Below are 19,086 nucleotides of genomic sequence, written 5' to 3'. Positions count from 1 at the left end.
ACCATCACTGTACCTCATTTTTTTAGACATTCTGCATGACACCCATCCAACCCAGATGGCTTACCTGCTTTCATCATCTTAACAACTGCCTTCATCTCATCTTTCCTTATTTCTCCTCCATTTTCCTCACTTATCACTGTCATTTTCTTAGTGCTTCCCACTGCAACAACCTTTCACTCCTTATCCTCCTTCACATTTAGCAACTCCCCAAAATATTCTGCCCATCTACCTCTTACTGCCTTCTCTTTCATTATCATCTCTCTCTCTGCACCTTTTACCTTTTCTTCTCTACTTGGTTCATCTACTCTTCCTCTCTTTATTTCTTTCCAAAACATCTTTTTGTTACTTTCAAAGTTTTCTGTCATACTCTTACCCCATTTCACATCTGCTCTCCTTTATGCCCCCCTTATTTTTTGTGTTACTTCTCTTTTCTTTGTACTTCTCATATGATTCTCTTGTCTTATTTTGTAACCAATCTCTGAATGCTTGCTTCTCTTCTACAACCTCCTTTGCTTCCTCATCCCACCCTTCCTTCAATTTTCTTCCTGTCCTCCTTGTTCCACACACCATCTTTGCACACCTTGTGACTCCTTACTTAAAACATCCCCATTCCTTCTCCATTCCTAGTTCTACTCCATCCTTCACTCCCTCCCACTCCTCAGCCTCTTCTTGTACTCCTTCTCCTTTTCTTTCTCATTTAGTCAGTCTAAGCACCGCCCTACCTTCTATCCTTTTCCTTTTCTCCATCTATCCTCCACTCTCAACTTACCTTCCACCAGAAAATGATCTAATATTTCTCCACTCTCTCCCCTTAGAACATGTACATCCATAACTCTTCCTACTATTCTCCCGATTACCACTACAGTATACGGTATAGTCCATTAATGCTCTCTACCACCCTTCCATCTACCATCCTCTCCCATGTGTACTTATGCTTGACTTTCTTCCTGAATACAAATATGAATATATTTGTTTAACTCTTTTTCTTTGTATCCATCTGTCTATGCCATCTCTCTTAATTTTTGTTTTTTGTTTTTTTTTTCTATTTTTCAGACAAAAAGTGGGTGGTGGTACACAAAATGAAAGTGTCCTGGTGCAAAGTCTGACCAATGGTCTGGCCTTGGAGTTTGAGTGCTCAGACCCAACACGACGACTGAGACTATTACTTTCTGAACTGCTGTTTGTTATGGCCCAGGTATCGTCTCATGTTCTTTTGATTTAATTTCAACTTATATTATTTTACATCTATGATGCATGAGGGGGAGTGGGTGGGGGATGGGAGGTGAGGGAGTATGTATGTGAAATAAATTGACGCAGCCTGAAGGGATTTCTCCCCGTCTTCTCCTTTTCTGCATGAGGGGACAGAGAGGGGGGGGGTCACTGATTTAATGAGGCGGCCTTGCTGTGGATGTGCTGTGTCTTGCGACACTGCTTCTGACCCAAGGCAGTGGACAAGATACAGGGATGACCCGTCATCCAGGAGGTGCCAAGATAAGAGGGAGGGAAGAGGGTAGAGGAGTATGTAGGAGATGGAATGGGAAGGATTGGTTTCTGTGCCTTTGTTTTTTGGCGACCTTCATTGTAAGGGGGAAAATTCTTTGGTATATGTATGTATGAAATGCTACATAATTATAATCATGGAACCACATGAAAGTAAAAGTTGTCTTAGATATGATTACTTTTCATGTATAGGTACGAGAGCCAAAGCAAGATTTTTATCACAAAACTTCTGAATTGTTTGACAATCCATGCTACTTGGAAGAAGTGAGTGATGTTCTGTGCATTGCATTGGCTGAGCTTCCTGCTCTTCTACCAGCACCGGATGTTGCTGAGGCTCTTTTGCATATCACCAATGGACCCAATCTGATTGCACGCATGGTAGCCAATCAACCAGATTGTTTTAGAGAAGGTAGGTGACCTCTAGTGACAAGTATACTATTTGATGTTTGAATTATGTTACAGAGATGTGCTGAGTTGTTAGATTGATAATTTGATTGGTAATGTATATGAGGAACTGCACAAGAGTAGTAACCAAATCCACACGTACGAGTTTTCTCAAAATTGCTATTGGGTTACCAGAACTAATTCATTAATTGATTTATTTTATTGTGTTTAGTGATTTATTTTGTTTATTTTTAAATTGCTTATTCTTTTAAATTGAAGTACCTAATGGGGCTGCACCAGGGTTGTGTTGTGTCACCATGGCTCATCAACATGTACATTGATGGAGTAACATGGAAAGTGAGTGCAAAGGTGAAGGGCCAGGAATTGGGGATGGTTAATGAGCTAGTTGTTGTTTGTTGATGATGCTGCACTTGTAGCTGGGTCAGAGGAGGGTCTAAGGCAGTTAGTGATGAAGTTTGGAAAAGTATATGATAGGGGAAGTAAATATAGGTAAAAGTTAGGTGATGAGGTGTACAATGGGTGTGGGAGGTATGGGGTTGGATGTAAATTTAAAAAAAGAGAAACAAGAGGAAGTGGATAGTTTTAAGTATTTAGGGGCATATGTAACATGGAATGGAGGAGTGGGGATAGGGTAAATTATAGAATGAGGGAAGTAAGTAAATATCTTCGGGATGAAAATTGTCATGAGAAATTGGTACACTAAGTCCCCATTATATGGTACATATGCATTCCTGAAAACCTTACCGTAAATTGAAATTACCGTATACCGAACCCATTATAACATGTAATAATAGGATATGGCAGATGTACCTTCTCCCTGCTCTATCCTCTTCAAAACACGAGCAGATACCGTATCTGTGAATTTTTCTTACCTTAAATAGAATCGAGAGTAGTAATTACCAAATACCGTAACTGTGAATTTACCAAATAAAGAATTATCATATAAGGAGGACTCACTGTATTAGGATGAAGGCAAAGAGAAGACTGTATTTACATAGTTGTATCGTATGGGAAGGGGAGCAATGCTCGTGTTCCATCTTTGTATTTTGCAGTGTATAGTTTTCTCTTAAGTTCATGTATGGTTTTATGCACACACTATTGTTTTGTCCAGTTTGTTCCATACATCCACCACTCTGTGTGGAAAGCTGTTCTTTTTCAGGTCTCTTCTATAACTCCTTTTTGAGTTACCTTTCATGTCCCCTTGTATTTCTCTTATCCCAATTTAGTAAGTCTTCTCTATCAAGGACTTTCATGCCTCTCATGAATCTATAGATGGTCAATAAGTCACCTCTTTCTCTTCTTAGTTCCAGAGTTGGTAATTCCAGTTTTGACAATCTCTGCTCATATGACAGTTTTTAAAGTGTTTGGACCATCTTCATAGTTGCTCTTTGCATACTTTCAATTTTCCTTATATTCTTTTTAGTACTGGGTGACCATAATATCACTGTGTACTTCAGTCCTGGCCTTGTTAGTGTGACTAGTATTTTCTTTACCATTTCTTCATTCAAGTAGATAAAAGCCACCTTTATTGATCTTAGCAAGGGGTGATTGTGCCTATGATACTATGGGGCAAAGATTTGTAATGTAAGAGAGGAAGAAAGGAGAAATTTAAATGTGTTTGAGATGAAATAGATATTTGTCTGATGGGGTGGTGCAAAAGGTAAATGCAAGGGTAATGGGTTGGTGGTTGGAGATGGTTAAAGAAAATGGAGAAAAGTGGGAGATAAGCAAGTTGTTCTTTGCTGATGACACAACACTTGTAGGAGGATCAGAGGAGGGATTAAGGAAGTTAGCGACATAGTTTGGGAAAGTGTGCAAAAGAAGGAAGTTGAAGATAAAAGTGGGTTGTAAGGTGATGAGATGTACAAGGGGAGAAAGTGGCAGCAGACTGGAAGTGAGTATGAAGGGAGACTGGAGGAAATGTATAGTTTTAGATATTTGGGTGTAAATGTGGAGGTTGAGGTAGAATGTAGATTGAGAGAAGTGAGTAAATGCCTTGGTGGATTAAAAAGTGTAATGAGAAATGAGGAGCTGCGTGCTGTAGGGGCTCAAGCGCCAAATTAGGAATTCCGAGTAATTAAGCGTTAAAATATGGGTACATATTACGGACATTATTTACGGGTAAAAATCAAACTGTAATATATCATTTGAAAGCTTTCGAACAGATCTTTTTTGCTATGTGTTTTTCATTATTTTTTTGTTGCATATTATTATTGAAATAGGCAAATTTATGCACACCTATGTACGATTCCCAATATTCCCAATGTGTGTGGCATGTAAATAAACATTCAAAATGGAAGGTAAATACATGTATAGAATATGTAATATAGTATGAATTTCATTATCCATTGTAATTATTTTTAATTATTTTTTTAAATTACGTTTTTTACCAGACAGAGACAAATCGCAATAAATACATGAAATTCACACAATATTAGTCACACTCACCATTCCAGGGAAGATGTTGTGCCCACGTAACTTGAATAAGGGGGGGGGAGGTTAGTAATCGAGGATGTCGTCCGGCCCCTCATGCACGTCTACCTCACTCTCCCTTCCTTCCTGGGACTCTAACCCCTCGATACAGTGGGAATAAGGTAGAGAATCCTATCCCAGTCTATTGCCCCATGATCTAGAAGAGATGGAGCACCCAGAACATGCAAAAACCTGAAATCACGGGAACTGGCGCTTGAGCCCCTACAGCACGCGGCTCCTCAAACAGACATTTGAGAATGGATGCTAAGAGGAGATTGTATGAAGGAGTGATTGTGCCAACAGCACTGTATGGGGCAGAAACATGGAACATAACAGAGGAGTTTGAATATGTTTGAGATGAGGTACTTGAGAAGTATGATAGGGGTTATTAGGCTGGATAGAGTGAGAAATGAGGAGGTGAGGAGGAATGCAGGGGTGGAAAGGGAGTTGGGAGATAGGGTTGATGAAAAAGTATTGGGATCATTTGGACACATGGAAAGAATGAGTGAAGAAAGATTAGTAAAAGAGGTGTGGATGGCAGAGGTAGAAGGACTGAACATGAGGGGGCGACCAAGGATGATATGGATGAATGGGGTAAAGGGGGCATTGGGAAAGAGGGGAATGTCTGTTGAGGAAGGATGGGAGAAGATGAGATAGGAATGAATGGAGAATGGTTGTGTATGGATGATGCTGTGATGCATGAAAGGAAGTGGGTAGGGATGGGGGGGGATGAGGAAGTATGTGTGAAAAATATTTAGATACAGCCCGAAGGGATTTCTCTCTGTCTTCTCTTTTTCTGCATGAGGGGATGGAGAGGGGAGGTTGCCGGTTTAATGAAGCAGCCTTGCTGTAGATGTACTGTGTCTTGCGGCACTGCCTCTGACCCAGGGCAGTGGGCAAGATGCAGGGATGACCTGTCATTTAGGAGGAGCCTAGATAAGAGGGAGGGAGGTAGGTGAATGGGACTGGAACATGTGAGGATGAAATGTGTAGGGGTTTTATGCCTTTGTTTTTTGGCTATCTCCCTTGTAAGGGGGAAAAAGCCTTTGGTATATGTATATACATATGTACGTACTATGAGAAGAAACGAGTATTCACAGATTGGTTGCAAAATAGGACAAGAGAATCATATGATAGATACAAAGAAAAGAGAAGTAAAGCATAGTATAAAGGAACCAAAATAGAAAGCAGATGTGAAAGGGGATAAGAGTATTACAGAAAATTTTGAAAGTAATAAAAATATATTTAGGAAGGAAATCAAGAGAAGAAGGGGAGTCAAATCACATGGGGAAAGAAAATGTAAAAGGTGCAGATGGTGAGATGGTAATGGAAGAGATGGTAGGAGGAAGATGGGTAGAGTATTTTCAGGAGTTGCTAAATGTGAGGGAGGATAAGGAGAGAAAGGTAGTTGCAGTGGGAAGCACTAAGAAAATAACAGTGGTGAATGAGGAAAATGGGTGAGAAATAATGAAAGATGAGGTGAAAGTAATTATTAAAATGATGAGAGCAGGTAAGGCATCTGGGTTAGATGGATGTCATATGTGTCTTAAAAAAGGAAGGCATAGTGATGGTGAACTGGCTGGTGAGGTTGTTTGATGTGTGTCTAAAAGAGGGTAGAGCGCCAGAGGACTGGAGGACTGCTTGTATAGTTCTGCTTTACAAGGGAAAAGGGGACAAGTGCGATTGTAGTAGTTCTAGAGGGATCAGCTTGTTGAGTGTAATCGGGAAGGCTTATGGGAGTATTTTGATTGAGAGGATTAGGAGGGGAACAGAAGGAGTAATTGGTGAGGAACAGTATGGGTTCAGGACAGGTAGGAGTTGTATGGATCAGATTTTTGTGGTAAGACAGATATGTGAGAAAACTAGGAAAAAGTAAGCATGTTTTTTTTTTGGGGGGGGGGGCCTTTCTGGATTTGGAAAAGGCTTATGACAGGGTAGACAGGAAGGCACTGTGGGAAGTATTGTAGATATATGGGATAGGAGGAAAACTTTTAAGAGCAGTCATGATTTTGTGCAAGAGTAATAGAGCCTGTGTTAGAAATGGAGAGAGTGAGTGGTTTGAGGTAAAGGTGGGACTTCGTCTGGGATATGTCATGTCACCGTGGCTGTTCAATTTATACATGGATGGGGTGATGCGAGAGGTGAATGCAAGGGTAATGGGCTGGGGAATGGAGATGGTTAAAGAAAATGGAGAAAATGAGAGATAAGCCACTTGTTGTTTGCTGACAATACTGCAGTTTTAGCAGGAGAGATTAAGGAAGTGATGGAGTTTGGGAAGATGTGGGAAAGAAGGAAGTTGAAGATAAATGTAGGTAAAATTGAGGTGTTGAGATGTTCAAAGGAGAGGATGGCAGCAAATTGGAAGTGAATATTAAGGGATAGAGACTGGAGGAAGTGGATAGTTTTAGATACTTGGGTGCGAATGTAGTGGGAAAGGAATGAGTGGAGGTGGAGGTAGGATGTAGATTGAGAGAAGCAAATAAATGCCTTGGGGGATTAAAAAGTGTAATGAGAAATATACATTTGGGAAAGGATACTAAGAGGAGATTGTATGAAGGAGTGATTGTGCCAACAGCACTGTATGGGGGCAGAAACATGAAACATAAGAGAGGAAGAGTTTGAGATGAAATGTCTTAGAAGTATGGTAGGAGTTATTAGGCTGGATAGAGTGAGAAATGAGGTGAGGAAGAGAGTGGGGGGTGGAAAGGGAGTTGGGAGATAGGGTTGATGAAAGAGTATTGGGATGGTTTGGACATGTGGAAAGAATGAGTGAAGAAAGATTAGTAAAAGAGATGTGGAAGGTGGGTGGAAGGGGGTGACCAAAGATTAGGTGGAGAGATGGAGTAAAAGGGGCATTGGGAAAGAGGGGGAATGTCTATTGAGGAAGGAAGGGAGAAGACTGAGGATAGGGATGAGTGGTGAATGGTTGTGTGCGAATAATGCTGTGATGCATGGAAGGGGGTGGGTGGGGAATGGGGGGGTGAGAGAGTATGTGTGAATGATATTTTGACACCCCACAAAGGGATTTCTCCCCATCATCTTTTTTCCCACAAGGAATGGAGGGGGGTTGCCAATTAAATGAACTTGGCTTAGTGTGGATATGTTGTGTCTTGCAGATTCTGACCCAGGGCAGTGGGCAAGATGCAGGGATGACCTGTCATCCAGGAGGAGCCAAGAAAAGTGGGAGGGAGAGGTGGTGAATGGGGGTGTAGGATGTGGGAATGAAATGGGTGGGAGTGTATTTATGCCTTTGACTTTGGCCACTTCCCATTGTTGTTCATATGAAATGTTTCAGAAATATGGTGGAGGTTATGGTAATAGAGTGAGAAATAATGAAGATGTGGCAGAGAGCAGGGATGGAATGGGAGCTGTCTGGGTTGATCATATAATAATGGGATGATTTGGGCATATGGAAAGAATGAATGAAGAAAGACTAGCAAAAAGTGTGTGGAAGGCAGAGGTGTATTGATTGAACTTGAGAGGAAGACTGAGAATGGGATGGATAAGGGTGAAGGGGTCCTTGGGTAAAAGGGGAATGTCTGTTGAGCAGGAAAGGGTGAGGGCAAGAGATAAGTGTGAGTGGATGATATGGTTGGAGAGAGTGGTGTAGGGAAATTCCAGGATGGAGCAGATGCACTTTATTCTCTAACATTTTGACTGAGTCATCTTCAGAGAGAAAATGGTACAGGCAATTGGGCACATGCTACTTATAAACATATCTAGCAGATCATCTGGTGGGTCATCTTGGAATGGAGCTCACTGATTAGTCTGTATGTACCCCTGCAATATGTAATGGAAGCTTGTATCAATGTTGTAGTATTGTATAATTATTTACTAGTGTATATCTATGTACAAAGTCACCTGGCGGGTTCCTATTAGTACATATTTATTCTCTGCCAAATGGATTGATATTTTCCCATGGATTTGAGTGCGGGACGCAATGTAAGCCATTCTCTCGTCAGTCATGAGCTAGAGAGCACATTTTTTTGAGTGTTGTGAAATATTTCAATTTGAATATTATTTTTGCAGTGCTGTGACATTCATTTAACCCACCATAATGAGATGGTGGCAGCAGAAAAAAGTCATTGTGTGATATTTTAGTGACATTCTCAGTGACTAACTATATAAATCTAGTACTAGTGGACTATTGATTTTTGCAGGTGCTTCAGTATTTTTTTTTTAGCTAGGTTCAGTATTATGGCAGTGCAAAAATACTATTACAAAAGTGTAAAAAAAAAACTTATGGAAGTGCAAAAAACGAAATTGTGGGATCTTACTATTATTTTGAAGCCATTTGTCCTCTTTGATGTCCAATGTGCACACGTGTGCACATTACACTCCCAAACTTGTACTCGCACTTTCCTTTCAACTTAGTTTCCCTTAACCACTTCAGTACGACGTAACGAAATAATCTTCGCTCATAAAATATAGTCGCCGCTTATATCGATCGTTCTCTCTTTCACTCGCGAATTTTTGAAAACCACAGAATGTAAAAACACAGGGGCGACTACAATAAATATAATCAAGACGCCCATATGGCAGCGTCGCGAAAACTTGCTCCTCATACCCTACGTGTGCGGCACCGTATGGAAGGGGTTAATGCCAACACTTTTTTTTTTTTTTTTTTTTTTTTTTTTTTTTTTTTTTTTTTTTTTTTTTTTTTTTTTTTTTTTTTTTTTTTTTTTTTTTTTTTTTTTTTTTTTTTAAGGAATGTCCCCTTTCGGGCTACAGGGAGAAGGATGCCTAGTCCTATCACAGTCCCATTTTGTTTTTGTTTTTTATGACTGAAGTGGTATGATTTGGTGGTAGTATTCTTTTCCCCCACCACAGGTTTCAGCGACAAAAGGAAATAAATATTCAGAGAAGTGGTACATGGCAGTATCAGGAGTAAGGGAACAGCATAATGGAGGGACAGTCACAGTATAATAAAGTATTATAATTTCTCTTGTCCATAGGGGTGTCCCATATAGACTCTAAAGTATCAGCTGCATGCTACTGGGCAGCTTTTAACCCCACAATAACATGCAGCCAATATCCCAGACGTGGAAATCTGTTGCAATATGTATTAAATCTTTTGCAATATGTATTAATCTGTTGCAATATATTTTAATTTGATTCTTTAATGTAGTTGTGACAGGTTTGGTACAGAATGGGGAAAAACAGGATGAAGACTCACCTGGAGGGCTCGTACGTCTTCAATCAGTTCGCATGCTGTGTCAAATGAACCCTAGTCAAGCCCTTAATGTCAGAGCTATGTGTGTAAGTAGGTTTTGTACATGTACCAATAATGGGCTTCAAGTCAAATTATATGGTAACTACCCTAGAGGTTATTGATGATATACTTGACAGAAAACTCATCATACTGCCCTTCATCAATTAATATTATAGTGAATTCTACATTGATTTATGTGATGTTGCATTTGTTATGAATTTATTGTAGTTGTTGCTCACACTTACTGATTAACTAGGTTTTATATTTATATTACTTAGGTGGAGCAGTGTCACATGCCAGGTTTGGCAGTGTATGTCACCTTAGATGCTGGAAGAGGAGGATCTTATTCTATGGGGGCCGGTGGTGGAGGAGGCGGAGGAGGTGATGTAGTAAGCTTTGTGACTGGCCTACTTCTTTCACATAATCATCAGCAGCGCACGTGGTTTGCACAATTCATTAAAAGTGGACAGAGAGTAAGTTGATGTTTGGTATAACATAAAAATATGACTGTAAACTATGTGGAGTGTCTGAAGAAGGGAGGTACACTTATTATTGTCTAATGATTGTGTAAGAGAGGGTAGTGTGCCAGAGGACTGGAGTGCCTGTATAGTTCCACTTTACAAGGGAAAAGGGGACAAATGTAAATGTAGTAGTTTCAGAGGGATCAGTTTGTTTAGTGTAGTTGAAAAGACTTATGGGAGGGTTTTGATTGAGAGGATTAGGAGAGGAAAAGGAGTAATTGGTGAGGAACAGTGTGGGTTTAGGAAAGGTAAGGGTTGTGTGGATCAGATTTCTTGCTGTAAGGCAGATATGTGAGAAAGTTTTTGGAAAAGGTAAGAATGTTTTTTGGGCCTTTATGGATTTTGAAAAGGTTTATGACAGGATAGACAGGAAGGCCTTGTGGGAGGTATTGCAGATATATGGGATTGTGGGAAAGCTCTTCAGGGCAGTTGAGAGTTTTTACTAGAGTGTTAGAATGGGAAATGGAGAGAGTGGTTTGAGGTTAAGGTGGGACTGTGTCAGGGCTGTGTCATGCCGCCATGGCTGTTCAGTGTGTATGTGGATGGGGTGGTGTGGGAGATAAAGGCAAGGGTAATGGGCAGAGGACTGGAGATGGTTAAAGAAAATGGAGGTAAGTAGAAGGTGAGCCAGTTGTTGTTTGCAGATGACACTGTGGCAGTGTCAGAGAAGGGATTAAGGGAGTGATGGAGTTTGGAAAGGTATGCAATAGGAGAAAGTTGGAAGTAAAAGCAAAGTGATGAGGTGTACAAGGGGGATGGCAGTGAGTTGGAAGTCTAAAAGGAGAGAGGCTGGAGGAAGTGGATAGCTCTAGGTATTTGGGGTCGCATGTGGCAGGAAATGGAGATGGAGGTAAATTGTAGATTAAGAGAAGCAAGTAAATGTCTTGGGGAATTAAAAAGTGTTATGAGAAATAGGCAACTGGGAATGATGCAGAAAGGAGATTGTATGAAGGGGTGATTGTGCCGACAGCATTTTATGGAACAGAGTCTTGAAATTTAAGAGAAACAGAAAGGAAAAGTTTAAATGTGTTTGAGATGAAATGTTTGAGAATTATAGTAGGGGTTACAAGTTGTATTTGACCCAGGGTAATTGGCAGATACAGGGGTGACCCGTCATCCATGAGGGGCTGAGATGGGAGGGATGGAAGGGAGTGAAATGGATGGGAATAAGTACATGCATCTGACTTAGCTATCCCCTTTATAAGGGGGGGGCTCTTGGTATATAGATAAAATATCTAAATGTAACTTATTAGTAGATTACCTGTTAGATATTGATATTTATTATATGTATATATATATATATATATATATGAAGTGGCTTTGTTGTGGATGTGCTGTGTCTTGCGATACTGCTTCTGACCCAGAGCAGTGGACAAGATGCAGGGATGACCCATCATCCAGGAGGTGCTAAGATAAGAGGGGTGGAGGGTGGTGGAGTGTGATGGGGGATGGAATGTGTGGGAGTGGTTTTCATGCCTTTGTTTTTTGGCTACCTCCCTTGTAAGGGGGGAAAAAGCCTTTGGTATATTTATGTATGTATGGTCACATAAACGGCATGGTCTTCCTGGTCTGGGCAGTAAATGGCATAGGATGTAACCATGTCCACCAACAGTGCATACAATGTGAGGGTTGGATGGTTTCATCTCAGCCTCACCTAAACTATCCGCCAAAGTGTGAGAGTAGAAGAAGTTCTTGAATGCTAACTTAAAAGCCTCCCAGTTGTTGGGGTGCCTATCCCGAGCTAACCTAGCGGACATCGCAGCATTGCCAGCAGTTTTCTGCTGGGTGACAGCGGTCTTGTCAGCATCGCTCACCTCTGGGGCCATCACTCCTCCAAGAGACTGAGCCACAACTGCACATCAGAACTTGCCCACTTGTTGGGTGGTGATTTATTCCTGTCGAAAGGAACAACAGAATGACAGATGTAGCCTGCAGCACCCTGGACTGATGGCTCATGTGGCCAGTCTCTTGAGGTCTAGTAATTTGCCCTTTAGACATGTTGTTTAAAGAATATATATATTGCTCCTTTTGCATTCACTGAGTAGTCCTAATAATGTGATTTGTTCTTGTAAATATTTTCACTGAGAATTAAAGTGTGTACAGAGCATATTGCCTTAACCACTGCTGCCACCACTATGGTAGGTTATGAGCCGAGGGTGAAGGCGTGAAAAGAGACACCACTGTGTGTTATTCTGCTCCATTATTTGCATACTAGTGATATGATTTCTGAGCTGGAGTTATTTAAGTATTAGTGAGAGAAGTACTGGGTGAGAACACTTTTGGGCAAGAGTACATATGTGAGGACCAATCTCAGCAGAATGAACTACCCTCCCAGCCAAGCGACCCTGCTAGGTACTGGGCATGCTAAACCGCTTGGATAACAAACCAATCATCTCCCAGGGCCACAGTCATGTGATCCAGCCCAGGCGGCTTGGGCAGAGCCAACCCCTGGGGCACACCACACCAAATGCCAACCACAGGGCCAAAAGCCCATGAAAGCTCACATGGTGAGATAAGCTCACATGAAGGTACACATGGGAAGTAGGCACCAAACCTTTCCACAGTATTCTATATAAAATACTTCTAGTAATCAAGAAAGAATAATTTGTCCTGTCTATTGTATATCTTATAGATGGGAAAGTCAGTAACATTTCAATGTTACAGATATTGAAGAGATAATAAGTGGTTACTTTACTTTTAACCTTTCCTTCCTACCAGCGAAAATATGAGCAGCAGGCATCAGCATTGGCAGCACTCAGAGCAGACTTAAGTGACAGACTGAGAAATGTCCTACTGTCCACTAAGAACGACACTCTACCTGACTCACAAGTTATATATGCTACAGCTCTCCTCCGTCTGTATTGTGCTCTCAAAAACTTGGCTAATTTAAAGTAAGTAATTCTTGAATTATTTAAAATAAAAGAATTAAATACTAATAGAATGTAGAGTTGTGGTTCCCAACTTGGAGTACATGGGAATCTTTTTTAAATTAATATTTATTAACATGAAGTGTTGATCATATATGGACTAATTGCTTTAGATTCACTAGCCTTGAAGAAGATAATCTACCTCCCGTAATTCCATATTTTGCTTGAGATCTTTATAGATCTTTTCTGCTGTTATTTCATCAAAGCTGTTTGTCAACAATGCATATGCTATTAATTTTGTTACCTGAGAAACTTTCCTTTTGCCACCAGATCTTTCTATCCAATCTGAATCCTTCAACAGAATTCATGTCCATAGACCATCTATCTAATTTTGCTAAATATTCTGTGTCTGATTCACTTGTTTTTACTTTACCATTCTAACCAAAGATGTGATAGGATCCTGATCACACTTTGACTTAAAATGTATAATGAATGCCTTCTTATAAGCTTCATATTGATTGATATCTTTCATTTGCTGGAAATTTATTATAAGCCTAGCCCTACCCATCTCAGGATCTACATTTTCTATTAAAATTTCTGTTTCTTTTTTCATCTGTTATGTTTTTAGTGACAAAGTGTCAATCAAATTGAGAAACAAATTAAATCACACTGTATTTACTCCTGAAAATTTAGGGATACTAATGTTCGAGGTATAAACCTCATGACTGAACATTGTTGCCATACCTTCAGTGTTTTTAAAGTCAATTTGAATTGACTGCCTCCTTGTAGGCTTCCTCCATATACATTAACCACATCTTCCTAGCCCCTCTCATAGTCCTTCATTCACTCATAGTAGTAGCTCATCCCCTTGTTCCTTGTAGTAGTAGCTTGTTGTAGACCTCTCTTGTTCACTCATAGTAGCAGCTTGTTGTAGACTTCTCTTGTTCACTCGTCTTGTCGTCCCTTGTAATCAGCATGCATGTGGTAGGATGGTTGCATGCAATGTGTATTTACCTAGTTGTATTTTACAGGATGAGAGCTATGCTCGTAGTGACCTGATTCCACGTATCTCTCTACATCCAGTTTCTTCTTAAAATCTTGTATATTTTTGGCACTCACTGTTTCTCCGTTTAGTTTCTCCCAGACATCTATCACTCTATGTGGGAAGCTTTTTTTTTTTTTTAGCTTCTTTTCGTGTCCTCCTTCCTGTTTCTCTTCTGTCCCATTTTAATAATTCGTCTCTATCAAGAATTTCCATACCTTTCATAATTCTGTAAATGGTCAACAAGTCACCTCTTTCTCTTCTTTGTTCCAGTGTTGATAGATGTAATTTCTCCAATCCTTGTTTGTATGTCAAATTTGATAGTGTAGGTGCCATTTTTGTCACTGCTCATAGTCCTTCATTCACTCATAGTAGAAGCTCATCCCCTTGCTCCATGTAGTAGTAGCTTGTTGTAGACCTATCTCGTTCACTCGTAGTAGCTTGTTGTAGACCTCTCTTGTTCACTCGTCTTGTCGTCCCATGTAGTCAGCATGCACGTGGCAGGATGGTTGCGTGCAATGTGTATTTACCTAGTTGTATTTTATGGGACAAGAGCTATGCTCATAGTGACCCAATTTTGTATCTCTCCAGATCCAGTTTCTTCTTAAAATCTTTTATAGTTATAGCACTCACTGTTTCTCTGTTTAGTTTGTTCCAGACATCTATCACTCTATGTGGGATTTTTTTTTTCTTTTTTTTTTCAGTATTTACTTTTTTTAAGTCTCTTCCTTATTCATTTCTTGATTTGCCCCCCATGGATTGTTTGTCTCTTGGTTCCACGATTCCTCCATAATTCTCATCTCCCTCTCTATGTCTATAATTTTACTAAAAAGTCTTTTCATGTACCCATTGAATCCAGAAAAATGTCCCTCATCGTTACTATCAAAAAAATCTTTTCATACCCAGAAGCAATTTGAAGCTCATATTTACATTATGCTTCGGTATTGTACTGATAGATGGCTCTGGGTATGTGTTTACATTACAGTTTGATGCCCTCCTGCCAAGAGGCTTCTCTGGCCTGTCATCATTATCTTCCATTGTACTTCAATACTCACTATTTGCACTGTAATCTAACCATCTTGGGTATCCGAGCACTCCCCATCCCATTTAACACAACCTAGGTATCCTGCTAATTTAACACTATTGAGATATTCCCCTTTTAATGTGTCTCTCAGGAGCTCAAATTTTATGTGTTTTAAGTCTGGACATTCACACATGGTATATGTTGTCATGAAATGGTTTGAGCAAATAGAAAGATTGAAGAAAAAATAACAATAAAGAATGTGGGAAGCAAAGAAAAATGGGCAGTGAGGTAGACATGCATGAAGAAATAGAAGTATTTAGGTTAGATCATCAAATATCTTTTGGTAGAGTATTGCAAGAACTCATAGTTGAACAATGTGGAGGATTGAGAATAGAAGTAGAAAGCTAATAAATGTAGAATCTGCCATTTTATTTGAAAATACTTTTTTGAAGGAAGAATTGCTGCCGACTTTCATTAGTAAGTAACTGTGTGTGTGTACCTAGTTGTATCTTACAGGAAGGAGAGCTATGCTAATGGTATCCTATCTGTATCTCGCCATATCTAATTTGCTCATGTATATGCCATGAGAGATAGGGTCTGAGGGGAAATACTGAGATGTGTAGAGCACATGAAATGGAGCCACAATAGCCATAATGTTGGGGTTAAACAGAAAAGTAAATGCAAGCTTTCTTCTAAAATTTGATGTGGTGAACTAGTCATCAGAAAAATACTCCCAACAACAAAGGTTTTCTACTAGTATGTAAATGATTTCAGGCTGAGTGAAGAGAAAGAGATTGGATTGTTACTGCAGTTAGTAACATGTCATCCACCTCCTTCTGCTGCGGGTGTACGATTTGTTAGCACAGGTCTCTGTATGCTTATTGCCTGCCCTTCCTTGATAGCAGCACAAGAAAATGAACGAAAGGCAGCAGAATGGATAAAGTGGCTTGTCAAGGAGGAAGCCTACTTTGCAGGGTAAGTAGCAGCTGTTTAGTGTCTACATGAAAGGTGGAAGTTGTACAATTCCTTAGTATTATTATATATATATATATATATATATTTTTTTTTCTAATATGGATTTGTCTTTTTTTCCAAACAGAGCAAGTGGAGTATCTTCTTCATTTGGTGCCATGCTGCTTCTTATGGCCATCCATTTTCATGCACAACAGCTTAGTGCCATCATTGAACTTGTCAGCGCTGCCTTGGGAATGAAAGTTCTCACGAGAGCCAACAACTTGTCCCGTATCAAATACATTTTCACTCATGATGTCTTTACAGAACAGGTAATGTATTATTGTCCATTCTTTGAAGATCATAAATGTTCATTCATTCATTCATCATACACAGGGTGTTTGGGATAATTTGACACTTTTTTTTGGAAAGGAAAGAAAAACATCATATCTTGGCCAAAAATTGATGTATTTTCAAAATTCAAAGTGCATCTCTTAGAGCAAGGGTTAACCTTTTGATGATTCCCGACCCCCAATGAATTGCCCAATATGGTCCCATACCCCCTTCACTTGAGTCAACTTGATTGTCAAAATAATGATCACCACCAGCCCTATTAGTTGACAGTAGTATAACTTCCATAGATGTCAATAGCTTGAATTTATTTAGATATGGATTGCTAGGAATGGAACATAAAAGAAAATCAAAAGCATTTATAATTTTAACCATATCTACAAAAAGCAAAATAAAACATGAGAAATTACAGATATACAAACAGCTGCTATTTTACAATGTTACTTTAATCTACCCACTTCAGATTATAAATCAGGTTATTTATTTATTTCAGTTGGCTCATAATAAGAATTACAGTACTTACACAAAAGAAGAAAACATCTTTTTTCAATATCTCAGCTACATAACAAACTCTTATTTATCTAGTGAGATATTTGTTGTTGCTTTTGTGCAATCAAAACATGGAATCAGGGTACAATTACTGACAAAGCTACTAGCATGTCATCTGACACATCAAGATGATTTCTCCACTTTGATTTCAGATTTAATACATACACCATACATATACTAAAGGCATTTTTCCCCCTTACACGGGAGGAAGCCAAAAAGGAAAAGGCACCCATTCCATCCTCTACATACTCCACTCCTCTCCACCCTCTTCCCTCCCTCTCATCTTGGCACCTCCTGGATGATGGGTCATCCCTGCATCCTGTCCACTGCCCTGGACCAGAAGCAGTGTCACAAGACACAGCACATCCACAGCAAGGCCGCTTCATTAATTCGGTGACCCTCCTCTCTGTCCCCTCGTAAAGATAAGGAGAAGACGGGGAGAAATCCCTTCGGGCTACATTAATTTATTTGTCATACGTACTCCCTCACCCCCCCCATCCCCCACCCCTTCGTACATCACAGCATCATCCATAGACCACCCTTCTCCATTCACCCCTATCTTCTGTCCTCTCCTGGCCTTCCTCAACAGACATTCCTCTCTTTCATAATGCCCCTCTTAACCCATCCATCCATCTCATCCTAGGATGCCCCCTCATATTCACTCCTTCCACCTCGGCCTTCCACACCTCTTTTACTAATCTTTCTTCACTCATCCTTTCCATGTGTCCAAACCATCCTAATACTCTTTCATCAACCCTATCTCCCAACTCCCTTTCCACCCCTGTTCTCCTCCTCACCTCCTCATTTCTCACTCTATCTAGCCTAGTAACCCCTATCATGCTTCTCAAACACATTCAAACTCCTTCTCTCTTCCTCTCTTATGTTCCATGTTCCATCTTTTGTCAGCCAGATCACATTTGTAGAAGATCTCGTTGGGGTTAAGAATAAAATTTATTTTAGGGAAGAGTTTACCATTTGAAAACCATTACTGTCTTTCATTTTTATATTATCAGACAGATTCCATAGTGTATTTCTTTGAGAAATTGTAATGTTTACTAACGCTGTGATGCATGAAAGAGATGGGGGGTGAAGGAGTATGTATGAAAGATAATTTGAAGCAACCCAAAGGGGTTTCTCCCTATCTTCTCTTTTTCTGCATAAAGGGATGGAGAGGGGGGGGGGATTGCAGATTGGGTGAAGCTGCCTTCCTATGGATGTTCTGTGTTTTGCAACACTGCTTCTAACCCAGGGCAGTGGGTAAGATGCAGAGATGACCCGTCATCCAGAAGGAGCCAATATAAGAGGGAGGGAAGGGGTTGAATGGGAGTGGAGTATGTGGCAATAGAATGGGTGGGAGTGGATTTTATGTATTTGTTTTTTTGACTACCTCCCCCATAAGGGGGAAGGAGCTTTTGGTATATGTATGTATTTACCTAGTTGTATCTTAAGGGAAGGGGAGCTACTGCAGTGTGTAGTTTGCTCTTAAATTCGTGTATTGTTTTTGTACACACTATTGTTTCTTCCAATTTGTTCCATGCATCCACCACTATGTAGAAAGCTGTTCTTTTTCAGGTCTCTTCTATAACTGTCCATTTTGAGTTTCCTTTCATTGTATTTTTCTTATTCCAATTTAGTAAGTCTTCTCTATCAAGGATTGCCTCTCATGACTCTATAGATGGTCAGCAAGTCAACTCTTTCTCTTCTTTGTACCAAAGTCTGTAATTCCAGTTTTGAAAATGTGTCCTCATATGACATTTTTTAAAGTGGGCCATCTTCGTAGTTGCTCTTTGGATTCTTTCAATTTTCCCTATATATTCTTTTTAGTACTGGATAACCATAATGTTGCTGCGTACTCCAGTCTTGGCCTCACTAATGTGACTAGTATTTTCTTCACCATTTCTTTGTCCAAGTAGGTAAAGGCCACCTTTATTGATCTTAGCAAGTTGTAGGTTTCTCCAACAATTTTGTTTATCTGTTTATCAGGGGTCATGTCCTTTAGGATGGTTTGGACACATGGAAAGAATGAGTGAAGAAAGACTAGTAAAAGAGGTATGGAAGGCAGATGTGGAGGGCGTGAACATGAGGGGACGTCCTAGGATGAGGTGGATGGATGGGGTGAAGGGGGCTTTGGGGAAGAGAGGAATGTCTGTTGAGGAAGGACGGAAGAGGACAGAAGACAGAGGTGAATGGAG

The 19,086-nt window shown here is 40.1% G+C and overlaps 1 protein-coding gene across 1 annotated transcript in view; it reads left to right on the top strand.

Moving 5' to 3' along the window:
* The window catches only part of IntS2 (integrator complex subunit 2), a 65,249-nt gene that overhangs the window by 5,459 nt on the left and 40,704 nt on the right, over positions 1-19,086 (top strand). Inside the window, exons 2-8 of the mRNA XM_076189311.1 lie at positions 1,054-1,195; positions 1,693-1,909; positions 9,506-9,636; positions 9,868-10,062; positions 12,829-13,001; positions 15,818-16,018; positions 16,143-16,326. Coding sequence (XP_076045426.1) covers positions 1,054-1,195; positions 1,693-1,909; positions 9,506-9,636; positions 9,868-10,062; positions 12,829-13,001; positions 15,818-16,018; positions 16,143-16,326 — 1,243 coding nt within the window. The remainder of the gene's footprint in view (positions 1-1,053; positions 1,196-1,692; positions 1,910-9,505; positions 9,637-9,867; positions 10,063-12,828; positions 13,002-15,817; positions 16,019-16,142; positions 16,327-19,086) is intronic.

Source organism: Oratosquilla oratoria, chromosome 8 (assembly GCF_046742065.1).
Source record: "Oratosquilla oratoria isolate Oo_2021 chromosome 8, ASM4674206v1, whole genome shotgun sequence".
In the NCBI taxonomy this organism is placed as follows: Eukaryota; Metazoa; Arthropoda; class Malacostraca; order Stomatopoda; family Squillidae; genus Oratosquilla; species Oratosquilla oratoria.
The sequence above is the reverse complement of the archived record's forward strand: the minus strand, read 5'-3'. Positions and strand labels throughout refer to the sequence as shown.